At 42.5% G+C, this 26,222-nt stretch overlaps 1 protein-coding gene across 3 annotated transcripts in view; it reads left to right on the top strand.

Annotated features, from left to right (window-relative positions):
* LOC137439805 (adhesion G-protein coupled receptor G6) overlaps positions 1–26,222 on the top strand; it is a 93,502-nt gene that overhangs the window by 56,024 nt on the left and 11,256 nt on the right. For all 3 annotated transcript variants that reach the window (XM_068135915.2, XM_068135913.2, XM_068135914.2), the window contains 14 exons: positions 1,136–1,194; positions 6,512–6,696; positions 8,489–8,603; positions 9,147–9,202; positions 13,548–13,716; positions 14,853–15,015; positions 15,127–15,270; positions 15,425–15,541; positions 18,556–18,598; positions 18,706–18,800; positions 18,942–19,069; positions 19,277–19,545; positions 21,749–21,821; positions 24,011–24,297. In XM_068135915.2, coding sequence (XP_067992016.2) covers positions 1,136–1,194; positions 6,512–6,696; positions 8,489–8,603; positions 9,147–9,202; positions 13,548–13,716; positions 14,853–15,015; positions 15,127–15,270; positions 15,425–15,541; positions 18,556–18,598; positions 18,706–18,800; positions 18,942–19,069; positions 19,277–19,545; positions 21,749–21,821; positions 24,011–24,297 — 1,903 coding nt within the window. The remainder of the gene's footprint in view (positions 1–1,135; positions 1,195–6,511; positions 6,697–8,488; positions 8,604–9,146; positions 9,203–13,547; positions 13,717–14,852; positions 15,016–15,126; positions 15,271–15,424; positions 15,542–18,555; positions 18,599–18,705; positions 18,801–18,941; positions 19,070–19,276; positions 19,546–21,748; positions 21,822–24,010; positions 24,298–26,222) is intronic.

The following is a 26,222-nucleotide window of genomic DNA, read 5'->3' as shown; positions in this document are numbered from 1 at the left end:
AGAGAGTAGTGGCGATGGCCAAGTCTAAAGCCTCCCGCGCCAGAGCGCACAAGATGGCGACGGCCGATGAAAAGCCTGGGCATCGAAGGCGCCCAGAGTCGTGGGGCGAGTAGTGAAGTCTGCCTTCTTGGTTTCTCCATTGTTCTTTGTCCTTGGGACGGACAGCGCGGCCTTCAGCTCCCTGTCAGAGCACCACTGTCAAACCATCTTCACGCCTGTGCCGGTAAACTGCTCTCTTTTAGCGCACCAAAAAATGTGGCCAGCTTCCTCTCCGAGCAAAACCGAAGATGCGCACTCCTCTTCTTCCTGCCGCGAGAGCCAATCGCGTCCCTTGGAGTGTTGCCTGCCGGCCTTCCTCTCTGCCCACTGATTCTCCACCTATTCTGGACAGGGCTTGTGCCTTATTATGTCCATGGGGTGGGGCTTAGTTCGCTGACTCCTGCCTGGCTTTTGCCAGCGGTTGTTGTAATTTAAGGGTTGGCCACAGAGGGAAAGCACGCACTGGGGAAAATTATCCTTAAACCCCCGTTTGATGCACATTTAAACAACCTTAAGCCTACATTTTCATACATATTACATCGAAATGCTCCTACATGTTACACGGTCCATGCTATTTCCTGTACAATTCTACCTCTTATATTCTTTATATATATATATATATATATATATATATATAGATAATGTATATATATGTGTGTATATATGTATATTCCACTGATTGAAGGCTCATTGTAGAGTATGCACATACATCACATGTAGTAGAAGAACGACACAAGTCGACATTGGTACTTCAATGTGAATGACAATGCTATTAGGCATAGACAATGGACAAATAGATGGAATGTTAACCCTGGTTCCAAGCATCACGTGCAGTTGGTTCAGATGAAAATGTAAAAGGGGGCCACTATCAAACTTTTTCAAAACTATTCTGGATTGGATCAATTTACTTTAGACAACTCCATGTATGAAACGCAAAGAAACCGATTCGACAAACTACTCTAAAATGACGTCAGTACAATGAGGCATATGTCTGCTTACAATCGTTTCCAACCACAGAGGAGAATTCCAGAGGCACACCCAAGGAAAAGAAACCATTTTGTTATCACAGAATTCCTTCTGTTTTTATTCTCTGCAGGCCCCTCGGCACATTTCACCAACATCCACTCTTGAGGGAACAACCACCAAACTTGCCATGTAAGTACCAAAACACACCTTTGTGGCTTTGCTCCGACGTGATGGTGACATTTTGATTCTTGAGGTACCCCTTCGCAATCTCATCTTGCACCTGGTTCACAACGCACGACCACGAGGTTCGACACAAGTGAAATCGCACCCAAGGAAATGTACTTCCTTAAAATGTTAAAGAATAATACTGGAAACAGGAATGACTGTTTTAGCACATTTTGAGTGCTCTGGATTTATCGACGAACATTGAACTTTTTGAATCGAATTTTCTGAGATGGTTGTAATGAAGTTCTTTCATGATCCTCGATCTTACGGAGAGGATTTGAATAAATAAATAAAAAAGTTCAAATGTTGTTTTCAGTTTGAAATTGGTTTTCTGGTGTTGGAGTATTGTTTCCAAAACTAGTTTTGTCTTTTTTTTTTTCTTTTTCTTTTTTGTATACTGAATCGAGGCTCGTGAAAGAGCTAACATTTATTTCACAAACAAATCAACCAGACAAACAAAATATACAAAAAGAGGGAGCGGAAGACAAGATGGGGAGAGAAGAGGAAGCACACAACCACAACATTTGAAAGCAGGGAGAAGTGTGGGAGGGAGAGGGCTTGGGGGGAGGAGGCGTGGGAAGGGGGAGCAGGGGGCAGAGGTATAAAACACAAGGGCTTCCAGGACGGAAGTTGGTATTAAAAAATAAAAAATAAAAAAGTGTAGGATTTTGGGTGAAATTAGCGGGGGTAGAAAAGATCAAGGTTTTGGATGGGGGAAGATAAGAGATGGTGGTGAACAGCTGTTTTAAAGACCTGGAGGGTGGAGTGGGATTGAAGAGAGTGAGGGAGTTTGTTCCAGAGGCGGGAGAAAAGAGGAATGAAGGAGTGAAGGTGAGCAGAAAGTCTTGATTTTGGCAGTTTAACCATAAGAGGGTTGCAGGCAGATCTTGTGCGACCTGTAGGAATATTTGGGGGACAGAGCCCAGGGAGAGCTGGGGGGGCAAGGCCAGAGAGAGGCCGGTAGAAGACGGAAAGACCACCGACCTGCCTGCGGTGAGTGAGTGAAAGGCCCTTGGAGTTAGCAGTTAGCTTCATTCCAATGATTCTGAACGCTTTGGTTTCAACAGCGTGAAGACGAGCTGGGTGTGAGGCAGGAGCACCAGACCAGAGGGGAGAGCAGTATTCCATAGAGCTGCGGATGAAAGCCTTGTAAGTGGTGAGGAGCTCAGGTGTACCAAGGAAGGACTTCGCACGACGGAGGATGCCCAGTCGGCGACTGGCTTTGGAGGCCAGATTTGAAATGTGGTTTTCCCAGGAAAGATCATGGCAGATAGTGAGACCCAAAAGCTTGAGTGACAGACCTTCTTGGAGAGGATTATTCAGAAAGTGGATGGGAGGGTTGTCCAGTCAGTCTTTTCGGAGAGACATCGTAAGAGTGTGAGATTTGTCAGGATTGAAAGACATGTGCCACTTGTTTGCCCAGTCTGTGATTTTGTCCAGGTCTGCAGAGAGTGAGGAGGCTGCAGACTGCCGATCTGAGGGATGAGGAATGGAGCCACAGAGAGTAGAGTCGTCAGCAAAGAGATAGAGAGGATTTTCAAGAGAGTCAGAGAGATCATTTATGAAGACCAGAAAAAGCACAGGGCCCAAAACACTGCCTTGGGGAACTCCAGCCTGAACAGGAAGAGGAGATGAGAGAAACCCATTCAGGGCCACACGTTGACTACGACTAGAGAGGAAGTCCGCCAGCCATGCGTGGAGATTTCCATGGATACTAAAGGAGGAGAGTTTGGTGAGCAGAGCGGGGTGCCAGACTGTATCGAAGGCACGTGAAATGTCAAGGGAGACGGCTCTAATTTCCTGTTTGGCGTTGAGGACCTCCATCCATTGTTGAGAAAGCAGAAGCAGCATGTCCAGAGTAGAGTGACCAGTTCTGAAACCAAATTGATGGTCAGAGATCAAGCCATTGGAGAAGAGGAAAGATTTCATATCTGAAGCAATGATGGATTCCATGACTTTGCTGATAATTGGGAGATGGCTGATTGGTCTGTAGTTGCTAGGATCTGTTTTTGCTCCTTTTTTGTGCAAAGCGGTGATGTTGGCTGATTTCCAAGCAGATGGCAGATGACCTTGAGCAAAAGAGAGGGTGAAGAGAACAGAGAGAGGGAGTGAAAGAGCGGACGAACATGATTTTAGGACCCGTGGGCTGATGCCATCAGGACCAGTTGCAGAATCAGAGTCGAGGGTTGACAGAAACTTTTCCACCTTGTCAGGAGGAAAGGACACAGAGTCCAGGAGCAGCTGGGTATGACTGGGTACGGTGGGTACAGAGAGGGATGGGTTTGGGACACAAGATTTAGAGGCACACACAGAGTTGAGGCATTCAGCTTTTTCACGTGCAGACAGAAAAGAAAGGTCAAGAACATAAGTTATAAAGTTACACACACATACGAGTATATTGCTGATTTGACCTTGAGCTAAAGTTTTTCGTTAATTTAATTGTTTAACTTTAATTGGGTTGTGCTTCTGTCACAAGATATTATCATGAGACCAAACTTCCTCTGCGTTCAAAATAGCCTTTAATGTGCAGGAAGGAAATGCACCTTAAACCATCGAAAGGTGGTTTAAGGTGCATTTCCTTCCTGCACATTATCAAAACGTTGCAAATGTATAATATATATATATATATATATATATATATACAGTCACGTGAAAAAGTAAGTACACCCCATGTAAAGTTTTGACTTTTTCAACATATTTCAACATACAGCTATTTGATCTTCATTTCAACAATATTGACAAATAAAGGTGATATAATATAACAAATATCATGAGACATTTACATTTTGTAGTCCATTTTTTAATTAAAAAAAAACATAAATGCGAATTTCGCATGTGGAAAAAGTATATATATATATATATATATATATATATATATATATATATATATATATATATATATATATATATATATATATATATATATATATATCTGTGCAGCATCTGTCCTGTGTTGTCCTGTGTTGTCTTGTGTTGTCTTGTCACTGAACTACTTTCTCAAACTTTTGTGAAATCGTACCAAACTTCTGGTATGCACATATCTCTCCCGTCGGTATGTCCTAAGGGTATTTATTTTGAAAAAAATTCCAAATTATTTTTTGGGGGGGGGGGGGGGGGGGTTATTTTGGGAAATTTTTTTTTTTTCAACTTCAATTGTTTATAAAATGTGATATCACGTATATTACAAATACATTTGTGCAAAATAATTGTTTGAATTGTGATTGGTTTAAACCATGACAAAACGGCAACTCGGGTACAGTCATTTATCTATATATCTACACATCTGGGCAGTGTCTGTGTTGTCACTTAACGACTCCCTCAAACTTTTGTTTTCGTGGTTGTGAAGTGTTTTTAATAACGTGGTGGTGGTTTTGAATCACGTGGTGGTGAGGTATTTTGAATTATGTGGTGGTGAGGTGTTTTTAAATGACGTGGTGGTGAGGTGTTTATAAATCACATGGTGGTGAGGTGTTTTGAATTACGTGGTGGTGAGGTATTTATAATTACGTGGTGGTGAGGTGTTTTTAATTATGTGGTGGTGAGGTGTTTTGAATTAGTTCGTGATGAGGTGTTTTGAATTACGTGGTGGTGAGGTGTTTTGAATTACATGGTGGTGAGGTGTTTTTAAATGACGTGGTGGTGAGGTGTTTTTAATTTTGTGGCCGAGAGGTGTTTTTATTACGTGTTTTATGGCTGTGAGGTGTTTTTAATTTCGTGGTGGTGGTGTTTTTATTCCGTGTTTTATGGCTGTGAGGTGTTATTAATTTCGTGGTGGTGAGGTATTTTTATTACGTGTTTTATGGCTGTGAGGTGTTTTTAATTTCGTGGTGGTGAGGTATTTTTATTACGTGTTTTATGGCTGTGAGGTGTTTTTATTACATGTTTTATGGCTGTGAGGTGTTTTTATTACGTGTTTTATGGCTGTGAGGTGTTTTTAATTTCGTGGTGGTGAGGTATTTTTATTACGTGTTTGATGGCTGTGAGGTGTTATTAATTTCGTGGTGGTGAGGTGTTTTTATTCCGTGTTTTATGGCTGTGAGGTGTTTTTATTATGTGTTTTATGGCTGTGAGGTGTTTTTATTATGTGTTTTATGGCTGTGAGGTGTTTTTATTACGTGTTTTATGGCTGTGAGGTGTTTTTAATTTCGTGGTGGTGAGGTATTTTTATTACGTGTTTGATGGCTGTGAGGTGTTATTAATTTCGTGGTGGTGAGGTGTTTTTATTCCGTGTTTTATGGCTGTGAGGTGTTTTTATTATGTGTTTTATGGCTGTGAGGTGTTTTTATTATGTGTTTTATGGCTGTGAGGTGTTTTTATTACGTGTTTGATGGCTGTGAGGTGTTTTCAATTTCGTGGTGGTGAGGTGTTTTCAATTTCGTGGTGGTGAGGTGTTTTCAATTTCTTGGTGGTGGGGTGTTTTTAATTTTGTGGTGGTGAGGTGTTTTCATTACGTGTTTTATGGCTGTGAGGTGTTTTGAATTACTTGGTGGTGAGGTGTTTTGAATTACGTGGTGGTGAGGTGTTTTGAATTACGTGGTGGTGAGGTGTAATCGTCCCAAACTTCCAGTCTGCACATACCCTTCCCCTATGTGTGCTGAGGGGTTCTTTCTTGAGAAAAAAAAACATTCAACCTAAATCTTCAACCTAAATTGCCTATAAAAATGTAATGTCACAAACACAACAAATACATTTGTGCAAAATAATTGTTTGTATTATGATTGGTGTAAATCATGACAACACAGCAACTCAGGTGCAGTCATTATCCTCAGCTAAAATAAGCCCGTGCCTCAGTAACGACGCTTGGTGAGGCGAGCGCAGCGAGCCGAGCCAAGCTAGTATACATATATATATATATCGCTGTGGCTGATTAGATATTGCTGAAGTCCTGAGTTTTGTAAAATACAAGGGGCGGCACAAAAATATGAAGCGTTTATTTCATAGACTAACTTGTTGCCTTCCCCATACGATGTGGATTGAGGTGAACACAGGGTGAGGACTGCCACTGGGGACAAGTGCTTTGTGAGTTAACATCCGGAGAAATTGCAACGGAGCTTCCGATTACCCACCTTTGTGTTAAAGTCATATCCTGGACGTTGCCCAGGCATGGAATAACCTTATGTTCATGGGAGTGAAGATTGATAGATTTGCATGTGCTACTTAATGAGAACCCAGCTGTTCTGGCCAGCCAAGTGTTCGTGCCAAAGCCTAGTCCCCTACCTGCTAAGGATGACCGATATTTCAGTGTGCGGAGATCAGAGTCTGCTTCGTGCCTGTACGGCAGGTACACCATTGAGATCACGTTGTTGGTCAAGTCGAATGCAATGGAAGCACTTGATGAGAAGGAGAAGAAGCGGCTCGAGATTGAAAAGGAGATCAACAACACTCTCTCTAATTCAAGCGACAGACTGAAGATTCAATTACATGCAGAATATGTCGGTGTCAAAGCGCACAAGGTTGCCACCCCAGGTGAGATCGATACTTTTGAACTCGCCGGGTGTTTCGGTTTCTTTTTGTGAACTTTCAATAAATTGTGAACACAAATCAGTTCAAGGTGCTTCTAAGTCAAAATGATCCTGTCGGTTGTGCTGGTCAACCTTGGGCCTAATTCCTAAACATTACGTTCATAATTGGGTAATTGAAAGACTGCAACACACTAGAGCTACCAAAGGGCAAGTCTGCTACTCGTTACCCTCGCCAGTGGAGGGTATTGCATTTGAGTTTCTGTTTGTCTGTTTGTTACTTGCCGGAAAAGATTCCGGTAAGTATGTTGATCAGTTCATTTGTCTGTTTGTCTGTCTGTTTGTCTGTCTGTTTGTCTGTTTGTTCACAGTACTACGTCTACACCGTTGCATGTAGAATCGCAAAACTTGACACACATATTTGTCTTGCCCTGGAATAGACTGAGCCCAATTGATGATGTCATCGGTCACGTGGTTTGGCCGCCATCTTGGGGGAAAAAAAAACTTTGCACCTCTATATCTCCGAAAGTGCTGAATATAAAAAATTGAGACATGGCTCATTGTAAAGAACTCTCCATGGGGAATAAAATATGTTAATGATGTCATATGTGCCTCCATTATGACGTCATAATTCGACAAGTACAAAACTTCATCGATCAAGATGAAATTTCTTGAGCATCATCGAGGAATAAATTAGTTTAGAAAACAAATAATGATGACGTCATTGGACACGTGGTTCGGCCGCCATATTTGTCCAAAAGGATCGATAAAAAATTACTTTCCGGCAAGTCCTCGGTCTCTGACCAATTTTTCATCTGTTTGTTTGTTTGTTTGTTTGTCCACACAGATTAAATATGATTTTCTCTGCAACCATTGGTCCGATTGACAGGAAATTATCACGATTGGTGCAACTCCACCTGGAGAATTTTTTAATGATAATTATGACGTCATCAGTCATGTGGTTCGGCCGCTATCTTGGAAAAATGGAAAAAATTTGCACCTCTATATCGGAAAGCGCTGAATAGAAAAAATTGAGACATGGCTCATTGTAAAGAACTCTCCATGGGGAATAAAATATGTTAATGATGATGTCATGGGTGCCTCCATTATGACGTCATAATTCGACAAGTACAAAACTTCATCCAATCAAGATGAAATTTCTTGAGCATAATCTGGGAATAAATTAATGTAGAAAAAAATAATGATGACGTCATCGGTCACGTGGTTCGGCCGCCATATTTGTTTTAACACAAAAGCCTTAAAAACCACTGAAAACACATTCTTGCTAGTGTTTGCAATCTCTGATTGCTCTTTTTCTTGTTTGTGGAATGTTTTTGGCATCGCAGTGAAGGCCAGCTTTATTTTTCACCAGGAACATTTGGTTTGGCTTTTCCATCTGAAATTTGCCAAGTAATAACAAGAAAAATGATTTTATGTTTGTAATTGCACTCGCTCAAACCTAGCCATGCCCTTCCTTTGGAAAAGACGCAAATAAATTCCAACTTGAGGGCCTAGAGTACATATACAATGCAGTACAACCCAGCAAGTACCAAGTGCAAAGCAATTGAATGAGTGCAATGGAAAGTTTTAAACTTGTGTCGATTAAACTATAAAATATTATGTGAGAATGTTGTATTTGAAACTTTGTGAGGTGCTTTTTACACGTGAAGCCAAAGTATTCCTTGGGTGTCCTTTGGGACGGTGCAACAGGAAGTGATCCTGATTGGTTGTTACCCGGATGGGTGCTGCACTCTCACTGTCATGCTTAACCGTTGTACTCTCTCGGGCTGCACTTCCAGGTAGCTGTCCAGAAAACAACATTTGGAAAGAAACGAAAAGCAACAGCATTGCCTATGTGAATTGCAGTAAAATTCCGAACAACCTGGGAATCGACAAGTTGGTGTCGCGAGAGTGGTACGTGCATCACATTTGGTTCTTGTTCCAGGTCGGTGATTTCATTTAAGTTCACTTTAGAAGTTCTGGAACCTGTTGAGACCTCGTAGCCACCAATAAGCTCTCGTGGCTAGTTTCAGGCCGAGCCTCGTTGAACATCATCTGGTTGCTGTGTCTGTGCACGCGTGCTTGTCTTTCTCGCTTTTTTGAGTTTTTGTGAGTTTGTGTGTGTGATGATCAAAAAGTAAAGTCAAAACATTTATTTTACACACTTCTGTGATTTCCTCTTGATTTGGAATTCACTTTTTGATTAATGTTGTGAATCCTCTGAGTGTCATAAGAAGCCATGGTAATGTTGTAGATAGGGCATGTCACAGTTTCAGTTCGACATACTCTCGTCGTGGCAGCCATAAGGCATCAAAAGCAGGATTTGGTGAAAAATGATGATTATGGCTATCTGAGTACGGTATGGAAGTCAAATCCCACAGGTGTCATTAGCCCAGAGTTTCATCTCGAACTACTTTATCTCCCAAAAAACTAAAATGTTTTTCTTTCTGTTTCCAGCATAATGGATCCTTCTGGGCTCCATCCGATATGGCGGGATTCCAACGAAATGCTTTGTGAGTCTGAATTTTGCTGCAAAATGCAACTTTACCCTCATGTTTTGGCATAAAAACTGGTGCTTACACACTGGTGCACAAAGCGATGCGATCCTGGGGCATGAAATCTCACAAACATTGGCTTCAGCACGAGGGTATTGACATTACGTGGCTCAAAACTAAATCCTTTCCATCTGAAGGATTTTTTAACAAGCCGAACTGACTTGTTGTCCCCACCCAATCGAGTCGGTGTAAACACCTTTTTTTTTCTTTCTTTTTTTCTTCCCCCACTCCCTTCCCCGAGACATTTTATCATTGTTTTCTTCGCTGCAACCCAACCAACTGGCAAAACAATAAAAGTTTGCCAAACAAACTTTTTACAACAGACTTTTTTTTGGATTTTCTTGTCATGTTTCGATTTTATTCATTTATTTATTTGGGATAAATCTTTTCAGAGCTAAGTCTGTTTGCAAAAAAAAAACGCTTTGCCTGCTTTGTTTCTCATTCACACGATGGTAAAGATTTGTACAATTGTTCGGAAATTACTTCAAAGACCGTCCAGGACCCCCCTTCGCAGACCCCGGGAGCAGGCATCATCCCATCCGTGAAACCCGTCCGAAGCCCGGGACAAGCTTAATAGAAGTTTACAGTTTCTTCATTTTTTTAAAGGAAAGTTGTGATACAGAACACGCACAATTTGTAAAATCCAGAATCTTTTTGTTTCTAATTCTCCATTTCCTTCCTCTCTGCATCCTTCTTTTATCTCTGCACCACTCTATCCCCACTGCTTCTATAATGGCGGCGTTTTCGGAGATTTTCAGGATTTTGTTACTATAGGATCCTACTTGCAGTCCAGTAAATCTCTCCTATCTGACCGCTCTATCCCCAAGCATCTCACAGGTGCGTTTTGTGAATGCGTTTTTGAAATACTTTTGCCCTACCGCTGATTTATTTTTTTTCAGTCACCATGCCCTCCTCCCCCATTTCACCCTCATCGGGCAACACAACTCTTATTTGCAGGTTACTGTTTTCCTTCCTTTCTTTATATCTCTCCTCTTTTACCTCTTCGTCTATTCCCTTGCTCGGTGTGGCCCACTTGTTTCCTCACTGTTAGTTTGTTGCCTTTTTGTCCTCTATTCCCTCGTAGTGGGGCAACTTAGCATAACAATTGTGCATTTTGTGATACAAGCACCAAATTTGGCACACTAGTAGACTATCATATTATGAAAAGATCTGGATATTGGGCCATCTCAGATTCAGAGATTTGATTTTTGCAAGATTTCGATTCGATTGGGATCGAAGAGAACACCTTCTTCGTCTTCTGTACAGTGAAGTTGCCAGCCCTGAATTCTCCGGCTACATCTGGGTGCTTCATTGGGAGTGCAACCATGTCCCTCAGGTGAACAGGGACCCACCTGGCATAGTGTGTGTGGTCTAAGGCATGGAACCATGGGACCAGTTCCGTCAGGGCATCAAGGTACATCGTGAATGAAGCCTGCCGCAGAGAACGCACGTAGACCAGTACCAACATCTCTAGTTCCAGCACAGTTGCCCAGTACTGAAAGTTGGAAATGTCTTCTCCTCTCTGGTGACACCAGTCTTCGAACTCAGGCAGGTCTTCTGCATCATCAGCATATGTCATACAGTGGCGTTCATACGCACGGTGTTGCAGGATGTGCGGTGCCGCTGCAGTGATTTGATGAGCTCTTCTTGTGCGGGTGACGTGGGCAGCTCGCAGGAAGGAGTCGGCCGTCCCTGGCGTTGCAATCTCAGCTTGCAAATCTGCAAAATCTGCAAATCTTGCAAAAATCAAATCTCTGAATCTGAGATGGCCCAATATCCAGATCTTTTCATAATATGATAGTCTACTTGTGTGCCAAATTTGGTGCTTTCCTCACAAAATGCACAATTGTTATGCTATATTTAGCTTAGCTGCCGGACTATCGCTCTTCAACAAGCCTCGATCTTGCATTTTTTAAAAGGATCTCTTGAAAACGTGTACCTTTTCACAGCACTGCACAATGTGAGTGTTTAGGCCGAATAATTAGTCGCATTAGGCGAGCCGGCACAATGGCCAAATTCCAAATTCCTGCCATAGCCAGCAGAGGGCATTGCATCAGCGGCACAGCCACACTCTCAGCCAATGATGCTACCTACAACCTTGTGTTGCATACGAACAAAGAAGAAGATTACTCCCATTTATATTGAACACCAAACTGTCTTTTGTGACATTCCACACAAGAGTTTCTTCAATTTCCCTCTTTATGGGAAAGTTGGTCAAAAAACATTTGGCAATTTTTTGTTGTTGTTGTTTTTGTTGTTGAAATTTGAATGTACTTTTGGATAGAAATACTTACTGTATAACAAAAGATAGAAGAAGAATCTGAACAATACATATTTTTTCTTCCAAAATTTTTATTTGGTGATTAATGCATTTTGATAAAAAAAATGTACACAGTCTTCTTTGCTCTCTGTGTACATTTTACCTTCGCCAGAGGAGAGGGTATTACATTTGAGTCCGTTTGTCTGTCCGTTTGTCTGTCCGTTTGTCTGTCCATTTGTTTGTTTGTCTGTCTGTTTGTCTGTCTGTCTGTCTGTCTGTTTGTTTGTCTGTTTGTCCACACAAAATAAATATGATTTTCTCAGCAACCGTTGGTCCGATTGACAGGAAATTTTCACCATAGGTGCAACTCCACCTGTATGATTTTTTAAATGATAATTATGACGTCCTAGGTCACGTGGTATGGGTACCATCTTGGAAAACCGAAAAACCTTGCCACCTCTATATCTCCGAAAGTGCTGCATAGAAAAAATTGAGACATGGCTCATTGTGAAGAACTCTCCATGGGGAATAAAATATTGTTATGAATTTGGTAGAGCAACATCTAGAGCCAGGTAGATCTGTATAGGTAGGTATTCGACTGTCGTGACAGGGACTCTACATGTAATAGGTTCTTGATGTTTAGGAGTTTGTCGGGATAAAGTGTATAATTGTGGATCTACCAGGAGATTCGTGTGATAAGTAGTGAGAGATTAAAGATAACGCCCCTGTGAGTCTCACCTAGTAGTCAAACCTTTGTCCATTATGGCACTGCAAACCACATAAACATTAGTTAGGTCCCTAGCGCAACATTAAATAATTCCTTTCCCTGACAATGACTTCGGAACAAACGGACAGGAAACCAGGCCAAAAACACCGCCACAATTGGCCGCCACCATTTACACCTCCAAGGCCTACAAACCTCGCCTAGCACGTGTTATAACACAAGGACCGCGGGGTCGGGGACGGGAGAGGAGTGATGCCGCAGAGGGCGTGACCTGGGCGAGCCGGCGAGTTGGGAGGCTTTTATTGGCTGAGGAGTGCGCCAATGTGACGTCATCGGCCAGAGATATTATCGACGGTCGGACGCCATTTTCGGAGTTGGCTGCCAGGAGTGCCAGCACTCCCGGTGTGAGTGGAGTTCGAAGGAGTTCACGGCTTGAGAAGGTCCCGGTGCGATCCCGAGTTTGGAGAGTCCTTCCTGTCCCTGGTCGAGTGGAGTTCGCTGGCTTTGTGCAGCCCTGCGTTGGACCTTTGGAGCAAGGGAGCTCGTGGTGTGCCGTTGAACCGACGAGGCCTGGTGGCGCTCAGAGGCGGACGGAGAGGGCCGCGGGGCCGTGTTACACTGAAGACGACTAGAGCCAGATAAGCCCGAGCTCTGCGTTTACACTTTACATGACGAGACGTGTTATTTTCGTATTCATCTCCCTCGTATCGTGTTTGATATCTGTTGTGTGTGGGATCCCAATTTAGGCTTCTTATTAGAGTTATTACCGGCGCGTGCTTTTTTTCACTGTCTTTACTTTTCATGAATAAATCCTTGTATTATTTTCTGTATATACCTGAACGCAGTTTCCTGTTTCATTTTAATAGGTAAGGCTGCGGAGCTTTGCTGTGTCCGCCATTCCGCGCGTTTGTGCCTGATTGGAATCCGCTATTGAGTTTGCACCTCGGGAGTTAAAAGCCTCGCAATTGGCCTCCGCAACTGTGGTGTTAATCGCGGTTGCGTGACAATATGTTAATGATGTCATAATTCGACATGTACAAAACTTCATCCGATCAAGATGAAATTGCTTGAGTGTCATCTATGGCTAAATTTGTGGAGAAAAAAAAATGATGACGTCATCGGTCATGTGGTTCGGCCGCCATATTTGTTTCAACACAAAAGCCTTAAAAACCACTAAAACACGTCCTGGCAAGGGTCTGCAATCGGTGATTGCTCTTTCTTGTTAATCTTGTAAAACACAATTCAGTCTAATTGAAAGTGTATTTTCTATTCTAATCCATTTTAACGTTAGACTTGATTATCTGCCTCCTCCTTCACAGGCTTCCCTCCTTCATCTCTAACCTCGGATGATGTGAGCAACATGGTAAATGAACTCTACGGGCTAATTGATTTTCCAAGCATCCCGCCGGACAGGGCCACCACTGTGGTGACCATTATCAGCAGCATCCTGGATGCTCCTGCACATACCTTGCATCAATCCTCTGAAAAGTGAGCTCAAATGAATTGGGCCTTCCATTTGAGGGAACCTCTTGCTATGCACTGGTTTATCTTGCTTGCTGTTTTAAGATTGGTTGAGGTTCCTTTTTGATTGGGTTTCTTAGGATTCTATTTATTGGTCAAGTCGGTCTGACATTATTGATGTGCTTGGTCCTACAAATATTGGTCAAGCCTGGTGTTGGCTTAGCGGTTAGGGTGCCGGCTTGGGATGCTTGGATCCTGGGTTCGAATCCCGATCGATCGCTGAATTAACGCCAGGGGGGTTGACTCAGCCTGTCATCCTTCCGAGGTCGGCAAATTGAGTACCAGCTTGCTGGGATGAATGATCACGGTGTGTACCCCGGTTTAGAATAGGTACACTATCCCTGCGCATGCATCGTAAGAGGCGATCAAGGGTTGGCGTCAGGAAGGGCATCCGGCCATAAAAAAAACATTGCCTCAAACAGGGAACCATGATTGTCATGGGGCCCGCAAGGCTAATCCCCGCTCTAGCGGGGAAAATGGCCTTAAAACGATCATTCATTCATATTCATATTTGGTCCTACAAATGAGGCGTTCAGTCGAAGTCGACCTCCTGATTGTTTGTTGTTTAATACATGGGTCTGTGCTCATGGGAGAGCTAAAAGGTCAAATGGAAGCTGGTTTACAGACAAACGAGTGGTATGGGGAAGGAATAACACAAAAATGGAGGAATAATGACACAAACATGATTAACAATGACCCAAAGAGTTACAGAATGGGAAAGAATTGGCAGTGTAGAAGAGATTGTGGATGTCCATGGGTGAGCTCATGAGGTCATGATGGACAGCACATTTGAAACGTAAAGTGAGGAGGATTAGACAATGGGCACAGGGAGATGATTCCACAGTTGAAATAATGAGATGAATGATTGCAGGTGGGCAACCAGTCTGGACTTGGGGAGGTGTGCAGGTGAGGGTTTTTTGAAGAATGTGTGCAATGTGCAATGTGTAATGCCTTTGGCAGGATAGGTAGAGGCTTTCTAAACATGAATCCCTTTAGACCTCACACCACACCCCACCCCACAACACTTATCCACCCTCCCTCCTCTCCCTCATCCCCCTAACATCTCTGCTCATTTCTAAATTTCATTCATCTTTCCTCTATAGGTTAATAAACTTGGTGGATTCACTGGGCCAAAAGTTGGACGTGAAAGGTCTGAACATGACCATCGCCTCCAGCAATCTAGCTCTGACCGTAGTCAAAATGGATCCCGGTGCTGGGTACCAGAACCTCACGTTTGTGATTCATCATGCTATGGACAACCTGCAGGTAAGATCATAACAACTCGAAAGCACAGCAACAACAATAGATCTGATCTCCTGCCGTTGAATATATGAGGAAGCCATCACACTTATTGTAGATCTTACTGTGCATGCGCAGGTGAGCTTGGTGGAGGAAGGACGCGATGATCTGAAGGAAGGCATCCACCTTCCAGCCTCGCTGCTCAAGAATATGGATCCAGCAAAGCTGCCAGACACCCCACGTACACAGTTTGCCTTTTTTAACCAGGCGAACATCTTTCAGGCAAGTTGTTCATCGGGGACCGTGCGTTGACGCAGTGACATTTGGCATCCATTTCGCTGGAGTTGATTTATCCATTGTTATTGCAAAAAGTGTCGACTCGGATTGAAATCACAAATTTTACCTGTCATTTATTTTTCGCATCCAATTTAAACAGGGGAAGAGAAAACCGAGCAGCAAGGTGATGTCTGTTAGCATCGGAAACTCGAGCATCAAAGACCTTGGAAACAGTGATCGGATTCGATTTGTATTAAAACACGAGGTTGCTAAGAAGGTGCGTGTGAAACTCCGAGTCGTTTCGTCTCGATCATTTATCATTAAATCGTTAAAAACGTTCCTTTTTGTTGTTTCTCTGTTAAAATGTTTGTTCATTTTTGAAAATGATGACATAGCTATTTATAATCTTTATAGCATAAAACCTGTGGGCTGGTAGCATGGCCCAGGGTTAAAACCTCGGCCCAGCTATAAACTGTCGTCCCGATGTATTTCAATGTGTGTGTGCTGTGGACGTTAAGCTGGGCGTCCCATCTGCCGACATTAGTTGGTGGATGTTAAACTTCTCAAGTTGTCCTTCATGAATAGGAGGCAAGCTATCACTGGCACCCTGAACAAAATCCAAATTCATGCCCTAACTATTTAATCCAACATCAGGCCTCACCAAGTCTTTCACGAGAACATTTCATGAAAGACTTGTGCCAAAAAATTCCCCCGGCCAATCCCACAATAAATTGTGGCCTTTTTAGAGAATAAGAAAATAAAATGGAAAATCACTCAGAGCGACACTTGGCAAAATAGAACGAAGTACAATGGCACTCAGTAGAACATCCTTTTGACCTCAAAAATAATTGGTGGTTCGATTCAGTGACCTGATATGTCTTCAAATTTTTAATTAATTGGTTGAAAATTGACTTTTAGAAATTTGGCCTATGTTGACCTTTTGGCCTATGCTGACCTCAATAATAGTTGGTGGTTGAATTCAGTGACCAAATGTACAAATACTCTTAAAAGTTCAAGTTAATCGGATAAAAATTGAGGATTTTAGAAATTATGCCTATGTTGACGTTTTGGCCTATGTTGACCTCAAAAATAATTGGTGGTTCGATTCAGTGACCTGATATGCAAATCGTCTTCAAAATTTTAATTTATTGGTTGAAAATTGACACTTTTATAAATTTGGCCTATGTTGACCTTTTGGCCTATGTTTACCTCAAATATAATTGGTGGTTCAAGTCAGTTAGTTGATTTGCAAATCCTATTCCAATTTCAAGTCAATCAGATGAAAATTGAGGGTTTTAGAAATTTGATACAAAGGTTCACCTTTAGCCTATGTTGACCTTCTGAACTATGTTGACCTCAAAAATAGTTGGTGGTTGAATTCAGTTAACTGATCTGAAAATCCTATTCAGATTTCAGGTCAATTGGATGAAAATTGAGGATTTTAGAAATTTGAAAAAGTTGTTGAACTTTTGGCCTCAAATATAAATAGGATTCTGTCGGACTACCAACTCTACCATATGGTGAAGTTTCATGAAGATCATTTTAAAATTGTGCCCTGAAGGCTAGTATAAGTGAGCAGACAGACAAACACACAAACACACACACAAACCGGAGTGATCAACATACTTGTCAAAATAAAAACAAGAAAATGTCGTGCATAGCACGATACTTACGAAATCCCTAAAATAAGTTGTTGGCCTATGATTATCTCAAAAATAATTGGTGGTTGAATTCACTGACCTGGTATGCAAATCCTTTTAAAATTTCAAGTTAATCAGATAAAAATTGAGGATTTTAGAAATTTGGCCTATGTTGACGTTTTAGCCAATGTTGACCTCAAAAATAGTTGGTGGTTGAATTCAGTGACCAAATGTGCAAATACTCTTAAAAGTTCAAGTCCATCGGAAAAAAATTGAGGATTTTAGAAATTTGGCCGATGTTGACCTAAAATATAATTAACTGTTGAATTCAGTGAGCTGATATGCAAATCTTCCTCAAATTTCAGGTCAATTGGATAAAAATTGAGGATTTTAGAAATTTGGCCGATGTTGACCTAAAATATAATTAACTGTTGAATTCAGTGAGCTGATATGCAAATCTTCCTCAAATTTCAGGTCAATTGGATAAAAATTGAGGATTTTAGAAATTTGGCCGATGTTGACCTAAAATATAATTAACTGTTGAATTCAGTGCGCTGATATGCAAATCTTCCTCAAATTTCAGGTCAATTGGATAAAAATTGAGGATTTTAGAAATTTGGCCGATGTTGACCTAAAATATAATTAACTGTTGAATTCAGTGAGCTGATATGCAAATGTTCCTCAAATTTCAGGTCAATTGGATAAAAATTGAGGATTTTAGAAATTTGGCCGATGTTGACCTAAAATATAATTAGCTGTTGAATTCAGTGAGCTGATATGCAAATGTTCCTCAAATTTCAGGTCAATTGGATGAAAATTGAGGATTTCAGAAATTTGACAATGTTGTTGACCTTTGGCCTATGTTTACCTATTGAATGTTTGACCCCAAAAAACAATAGGCTTCTTGCTTATGACCAACTCTACCATTTAGTGAATTTTCGTGAAGATCGGTTGAAAATTGTGGCCTGTCGGCGACTGACAAGCAGACAGAATAACACGCAAGACAAACCAATATACTTTTTAAATCTTCGATTTTCGCAAGTAAAAATTGCCAAGTAATAACACTTGTGTTGTTCTATTTTTCTCCGCAATATGCACTCATTAAAAGATTGTTCTTTTCTAGGATAGTACATACAGTGCAGTCCCATTCTGGGATTATGGGAAATTTTGCCCATTCTGGGATTATGGAAAATTTTGAAATGAAATGTCCCATTCTGGGATTATGGGAAATTTTGCCCATTCTGGGATTATGGGAAATTTTGCCAGGAATTTTATCTTTTTGTTTGTGGTGTTTGAGAGAATTCTTTGTTTTTGTGGGAGATCCGTTGAGGATTTTAGAAATTAGGCCTATGTTAACCTTTTGGCCTATGTTGATCTCAAAAATAGTTGGTGGTTGAATTCAGTGACCAAATGTGCAAATACTCTTAAAAGTTCAAGTCAATCGGATGAAAATTGAGGATTTTAGAAATTTGGCCTATGTTGACCTTTTGGCCGAGATTTTGTGGGAGTTTAGGAATTTTTTCATTCCACTGACTCATCTACAGAAAGCATCTGTCCATTACGAGTCTCCACTGTGTTGTGTTTATGAAGGCCTTAATTTGTGTTTTCCTCTGGCGAAGTCCTAAAGGAATATATTTTGTGCACTTTACAGAATGCAAACCGAAGATGTGTATTTTGGAGTCTGACAGAAAAAGGTGCGTGCCGTGTCGTCTGGTTTTCGGATAACTATCCACCTTTGTACGTATGAAACCTCCATGAGGCTCCTGAAACTTGGTGTTTGGATTTGTTTTGTTTTCTGCAGATTGGAAGGAAGATGGATGTCGAGTGGAGAATGAAAGCAACAGTGAAATGACTGTCTGCTCTTGTGATCATCTCACACACTTTGCTGTTTTATTGGTGCGTTGCTGTATTTGCAGTTAATGTGTTACAAAAAAATCAATCCCTCCTCCCACATAAAACACCAATCACGTGCCTTACGGAATCGTTTTCACAAAAGACGGTCAATGAAATAATAATATGGCCTTGTTCTCTTTGCAGGATTTTATGGGTAAAAGTGATAATTATACCAAAGAACAGAAAAGCATCCTGACCATAATCACACACATTGGCTGCGGAATTTCCGCCATATTCCTCGCCCTGACACTCTTGACCTACCTGTTCCTCAAGTGAGTACAACGCTGAAGAATTTCAGCCCGTGCGTGGGAGAAAGCAGTGTTCAAAATGCATTCTCATTAGTCCATGCATAGCACCACAAACTCCGTGTGTGTGTGTGTGTGTGTGTGTGTGTGTGTGTGTGTGTGTGTGTGTGTGTGTGTGTGTGTGTGTGTGTGTGTGTTGTGTGTGTTGTGTGTGTTTTTGTGTGTGTTTTGCAGTAAATTACGAAAGGACCATCCATCGAAGATCCTCCTTAACCTGTGCCTGGCCCTGTTTATGCTCAACCTCATGTTTCTCCTCAACTCCTGGTTCGCAATGATGGAGATTCCAGCCGCGTGTACCACTATTGCGGCCATTCTTCACTACTTCCTTCTTGCCTCGATTACTTGGATGGGTCTCGAGGCAGCACACCTATACATCGTCATCATAAGGGTTTTCAATACCTATGTGCGGCATTACATTCTCAAGTTCTTCATCTTAGGCTGGGGTACGTCGATTTGATGTCATCCCGTCTCTCTTTACCCATTGCGTGACACAATGTGCCTTATTTTCATAAAAATACATGATGAACCTTTCGCAACTTTCATATTGATGCGTTATGTGTTTTATAACAATGATGTCATTTAAAGTGATATTGAAAGTAACAAAAGGTCACACCACCTCCGAACCATCTTCCCTTAACACTTTCCAACATAGATCATACCTTACTTTGGAGAAGTAAAATGAGAGTTGTAACACGAGTAAGCTTCCCAACTATATATATATATATATATATATATATATATATATATATATATATATATATATATATATATATATATATATATATATATATATATATATATACATATATATAGATATATTGTTGCGGTTAAGGATGGTATGTTTGCCGAGCGGAGGCACCGCGACCTAACAGTTTCCCCGATTCACACAAACGTTGGCCGTATCGCGCCACAGATATTCAATGTGGAAAACTCTAAAGCGACCAAATGCAAAGAGGAAGAAGAAGACATACAGAAGAGTAACGGGATTTATTATTTACACACACAAGCAAAAGGAGCAGTCACGGTTATTTACAGGGGACATGAAAGAAACAGGTGACACAGTGAAAATTACGAGCTTACCTAACAGGCTTAACTTATTCCCAGGGACAAGACAAAAGACAGACTACGAACACACTTACACGGGGAATGATGATGATAGGGATGGCAGGTGGATGGCTGGCGGGATAGGGAGGTCCAACTGGTCCTGCAGCACGATCGGCTCGTTGGGCAGCCGCCGTTCCTTCGCGGCCCTGCTCCAAACTGCCGTCCAGGCCCCAAGCGGCTGTCGAGTGTTGTTGCTGCTGTGGACGCTGCTGCTGGCGAGCAAGGCGACGAATAGCAGGCTTTGTGCTTCCCTGGATGATCTCCTTTCTCTCTCTTGGACCTGAATCGCTGCTGGATGATCTCTTCTCTTTCTCGGACCTCACAACCCAGCTCTCCTCTGATGACCCAGCTTTTTGCTTTTTACCTCACCACGCAGCTCAGTTCAGCTCTGGTCACTCTTGCGCGCGCGCTCTTATAGCGCTGCCGGCGATTAAGCCGCCGGCCTTCAGGACACGCCCATCGGTGTGCTCACCTCGGCCCTGGTTGGTCGCGCGACCCTCTGGCTCCGCCCTTGATGACGACGGCGGGCACGCCTTTCTTCCCCAACCCGCCTCGTGGCCAATGGCGGCAATTGTAGTTGGCAATGCGAATGGCAATTGACGAAAGGGGAAATGGAGGTTTTTGGGAATGGGAATGAAGGATGAAGGGAATCTATCTTTTTCACTCGGTGCAATGGAGTGTCATTTTAATGGAAGACAAGGCCTTACCCTAAAACACATAATAAGGATATAAACTACTGAACAAGGGTTTTATCGTGTCCTTCAATGTGTGCTTTATGGAATTAACTACCGGGATGCCCTTTGACCTTTACACAACACTGGAGGCAGGAGGGGCCAGACTCAAGCAATAATAATAATAAAGCACACAATAAAAAAAATACAATCCTCATATCCGCAACTATATATATATATATATATATATATATATATATATATATATATATATATATACATATGTATACATATACACATATAATATATAAATCAAATGAATCCATTTTGAGTTCTCCAACCTTTAATGAGCAAATAAATAACTGCTCGACGTTTCGTTCAGCAACACGGATAAACGTGCATCCACTGACCTTTCTCAAGAGTAACGTAAAACAACTTGTTGTAAACAACGTAAAAGGTCAGTGGATGTAAAATAACGTAAAACAAAAAATGTAAAACAAAACAACAACAACTGTAGTTGTTTTACGTTACTCTTGAGAAAAGTCAGTGGATGCACATTTGTCCGTGTTGCAGATCGAAACGTCGAGCAGTTGTTTATTTTGCTCATTAAAGGTTGGACAACTAAAAATGGATTCATTTGATTTTAATCCCAACCACAAGTCATTACTTTACTATGTATATATATTTATAATTTTTCCTTCCCAGCACATGATGGTAAAATGAATTGTGGAGCACAATATTTGCAAAAAAAACATTTTATAAGACTTATGATGATTATGCAAGCCCTACGTTCATTAATGGGGTTACTTTGTCATGACACTTGTACTTGTGATGTCAAAGTTTGTAAGGACTTGCTATGTCTGCTGTGCAGGCATCCCTGCTGTTATCGTGGGAGTTGTGTTGGCAGTCGACGTGAATCAATACAACTTCGTGGCAGATGACTTGTAAGCTTCCCAACTTTGATGATGCAATTGCTTGCTTTTACACTTAGGAAAGGAACAGGTTTTTTCATTGTCTGTACCATGCTTTCACGGTCTGTATTCGTACTGAAAATCGATCAAGCGAGCTTTACACCATTCTGCTCCAAGGGATACCGTCCTCTTTGAGCTCGCCTGAAGACAATTGCATTAGCGTTTGAGAGGCGTACCACCCCAGTAAAACTCCCTGCCCAGAAGTCATACGTCAATGGAGGCATGCCACGCACGGCCGACCGACGGGCTTGCAAATGAACCAGACAGCATCAACTCACATGTCATAAAAACCTGCTCTGCTGCTCTTGCACATCCTCTCCCTGCCCTTTTCACCCTATCATTTACCACAGGTCATCTTCCAACTGCTTGGAAATCAGCCAACATCACTGCACTACATAAACAAGGTGCAAAAACTGATGCCCTTAACTGCAGACCTTTTCGGCTTACTTCCAATCATCAGTAATGTCATGGAATTCATCATAGTTGATATGAAATCCTTCGTTTTCTCCAACAACCTCATATCAGATCATCAATTTGATTTCAGACCAGGTAACTCTACCTTGGACATGCTACTTATGCTCTTCCAACAATGAATGGAGGCCCTCATTGTCAGACATGAGATCAGGGCCGTTACTCTAGGCGTATCTCGTGCTTTCAATACAGTCTGGCATCCCGCATTTCTCTCCCAACTGTGTGCCTATGCGATCCAAGGCCAACTCCATTCTTGGGTTACTGACTTCCTCTACTCCTGCAGCCACCATGTGGCTCTCAACGGAATCCTGTCAAGACTGGAATGTCCCATGGGAGTGTTTGGGGCCCAGCCCTATTCCTAATCTTCATCAACGATTTCTCTGGCTCTCTGGAAAATCCTCCATCTCTTTGCGATGACTCTACCCTCTGCCATGACTCTCCCCACCCCCATCCTTCATATAGACATGCAGCAACCCCCTCCCTCTCTTCAGAGCTTGAAAATAATTACAAACTGAACAAACTAGTCAAACAATTACAAACTGATCCAGAGAAATTCCACACTCACACTTTCTCTCCGATAGCACAGTACTGCAAACCCTCCTATATACATTCTTAACAACCCTCTCAAAAAGGTTCAGTCACTAAAACTCTTGGGTCTCACTCTCAGCCATGATCATTCTTGGGCAAACCACATTTCAAAATTGTCGACTGGGCATTGTCCGTCCTGCAAAGTCCTTCCTTGGGACACCTAAACTCTTATTCACCTACAATTCTTTCATCCGCAGCTTGATTGAATACTGCTCTTCCCTCTGGGCTGGCACCCCTACCAAACACCTTGACACCATGTAAACCAAGGCCTTCAATATCATATGAATCTCCCATTATGAAGCTGAGACGATGGGCCTATCACTTTGATGTCACAGACAGGTCGGTGGTCTTTCTGCCTCCTTTCTGGTCTTACACCATCTGCCCTCTCCATGATTTGTCCTCCACCACCAGGTATCTGCAGGGTCACTCGGGTCACCAGTAACCCCCCTCTAGGGAAACTACCAAATCCCAGAATCACTGCTCACCTCCACCCATTTGTTCCTCGTTTTTCCTGGCTGTTGAATCAACTTCCCCATTTTCTTCAATCTCATTCTTCCCTCCAGGTCTTCACGACAGCTGTTTCACAGCTATCTCAGATTTACCCCCACCCAAAACCATGATCAAGCCACTGACCTCCACCCTCCCTAAAAGTTTTGCTGCTGTATCCATCTTGTCTACCCCTTGCATTTTTCCCTACCCCTCAGCGTTACCTGCATCCATTGTTTGTCTGTCTCCGTCTATTTTCTCCATTGGCCCACTTGCTGTTGGCCTTTCACACTTCTCTCTTTGCTGTTCCTTTTGTTATGTTGCATCCTGATCCATTCTATGTTGTAGCTCCTCCAGGAGCCTTGACTCTGTATAAAATGCAAAACGGAAGTGTGAAAGTCATGACGAGGTATCCATATTGACACCTGATTGGTGGAAAATGCTTAGCACACCCAGTTGGTTCGTTCAGTTTAAAAGGAGCACCAAAAACTCGATGATAATAATATTGTTCGGATTTGATTCAAAACTCGAAAATTCAGGTTGCATTTGGTTCTTCGAAGCAATTCTGATACGTTGATCTTCTCACCTTTATTGCCTCCATTCCCTCCCCTCCACAGTTGTTTCCTCAAACCGGGGAAAGCGTTCTACGTGAGCATCCTGGCATATTTCTGTGTCGTATATCTCTTCAACATCTGCATGTTCTGCATTGTGCTACGCCAGATCTGCCGCCAGAAAAGGCTGCACAAAGACCTAAGCGGCGGCATCTTACGGGATTTAAAGAGCATCTTCAGCTTGACATTCCTGTTGGGAATCACTTGGGGAATCGCTTTCTTCAGCATGAACACTGGGAACAACTATCCTGTTGTCATCGATGCACTTTTCGCCCTTTTTAACTCCTTCCAAGGTACAATATTGTTTGTGGTGTCATGGTACGAATCTAGCAAAAGCAAATTATGGTCCAAGTGAAATCAATCATGGTATGTGGCTGTGGGTTTACTGCGAGTTTTTTGTTTGTTTTGTATACAAGATCGAGGCTCGTGTAAGAGCTAACATCAATCACAAAAAAAACAATCGGACAAACAAAACATACAATAAAGGGAGCGGGAGACAAGATGGGGAGAGAGAGGGAAGCACACAAGTACAACAGCAGAGAACAAGGACATCGGGAGATCTGTGTGAGGGAGAGGACTTGGGGGGAGAAGGCATGGGAAGGTGTGGGGATTAGGGGGTGGGAGAGGTATAAAACACATGGACACTGCTATAACTTCAGGAAACAAGTCAGTATTTCAAAAAAGGTGGATCTGGGGGTGAATAAACGGGGGTAGAAGAGATCAATGTTTTGGATGGGGGAAGATAAGAGATGGTGGTGAACAGCTGTTTTAAAGACCTGGAGGGAGGAGCGGGATTGAAGAGAGTGAGGGAGTTTGTTCCAGAGGCGGGAGTAAAGAGGAATGAAGGAGTGAAGGTGAACCAGAGAGTCTTGATTTTGGCAATTTCACCAGAAGAGGGTTACTGGCAGGTCTTTTTTTTTTCTTTTTTTTTCTTTTGTATACTGAATCGAGGCTCGTGAAAGAGCTGACATTTACTTCACAAACAAATCAACCAGACAAACAAAGTATATAAAAAGATGGAGCGGAAGACGAGAGAAGGGGAAGCACACAAACACTTGAGAGCACACAACATTTAAGAGCAGGGAGATGTGTGGGAGGGAGAGGGCTTGGGGGGAGGAGGCGTGGGAAGGGGGGGGGGGGGGAGAAGTATAAAACACAAGGACACCAAGGACTTCCAGGACAGAAGTTGGTATTTCAAAAAAGTGGAATTGGGGTGAAATTAGCGGGGATAGAAAAGATCAAGGTTTTGGATGGGGGAAGATAAGAGATGTTGGTGAACAGCTGTTTTAAAGACCTGGAGGGTGGAGTGGGATTGAAGAGAGTGAGGGAGTTTGTTCCAGAGGTGGGAGAAAAGAGGAATGAAGGAGTGAAGGTGAGCAGAGAGTCTTGATTTTGGCAGTTTAACCATAAAAGGATTGCAGGCAGATCTTGTGCGACCTGTAGGAATATTTGCGGGACAGAGCCCAGAGAGTGCTGGGGGGGGCAAGGCCAGAGAGGAGTCGGTAGAAGACGGAAAGACCACCAAACCTGCCTGCGGTGAGTGAGTGAGAGGCCCTTGGAGTTAGCTTCATCGCAGGAGATTCCAATGATTCTGAATGCTTTGGTTTCAACAGCGTGAAGACGAGCTAGGTGTGAGGCAGGAGCACCAGCCCAGAGGGGAGAGCAGTATTCCATTGAGCTGTGGATGAAAGCCTTGTATGTGGTGAGGAGCTCAGGTGTGCCAAGGAAGGACTTCGCATGACGGAGGATGCCCAGTCGGCGACTGTCTTTGGAGGCCAGATTTGAAATGTGGTTTTCCCAGGAAAGATCATGGCAGATAGTGAGACCCAAAAGCTTGAGTGACAGAACTTCTTGGAGAGGATTATTCAGAAAGTGGATGGGAGGGTTGTCCAGTCGGTCTTTTCGGAGAGACATCGTAAGAGTGTGCGATTTGTCAGGATTGAAAGACATGTTCCACTTGTTTGCCCAGTCTGTGATTTTGTCCAGGTCTGCAGAGAGTGAGGAGGCTGCAGACTGCCCATCTGAGGGATGAAGAATGGAGCGACAGAGAGTAGAGTCATCAGCAAAGAGATAGAAAGGATTTTCAAGAGAGTCAGAGAGATCATTGATGAAGACCAGAAAAAGCACAGGGCCCAGAACACTGCCTTGGGGAACTCCAGCCTGAACAGGAAGAGGAGATGAGAGAAACCCATTCAGGGCCACACGTTGACTATGACTA

The sequence above is a fragment of the Myxine glutinosa genome, chromosome 14 (assembly GCF_964187855.1).
Source record: "Myxine glutinosa chromosome 14, kmMyxGlut1.1, whole genome shotgun sequence".
Lineage (NCBI taxonomy): Eukaryota > Metazoa > Chordata > Myxini > Myxiniformes > Myxinidae > Myxine > Myxine glutinosa.
Note: the sequence above shows the minus strand (reverse complement) of the source record. Positions and strands in the feature narration are given on the sequence as shown.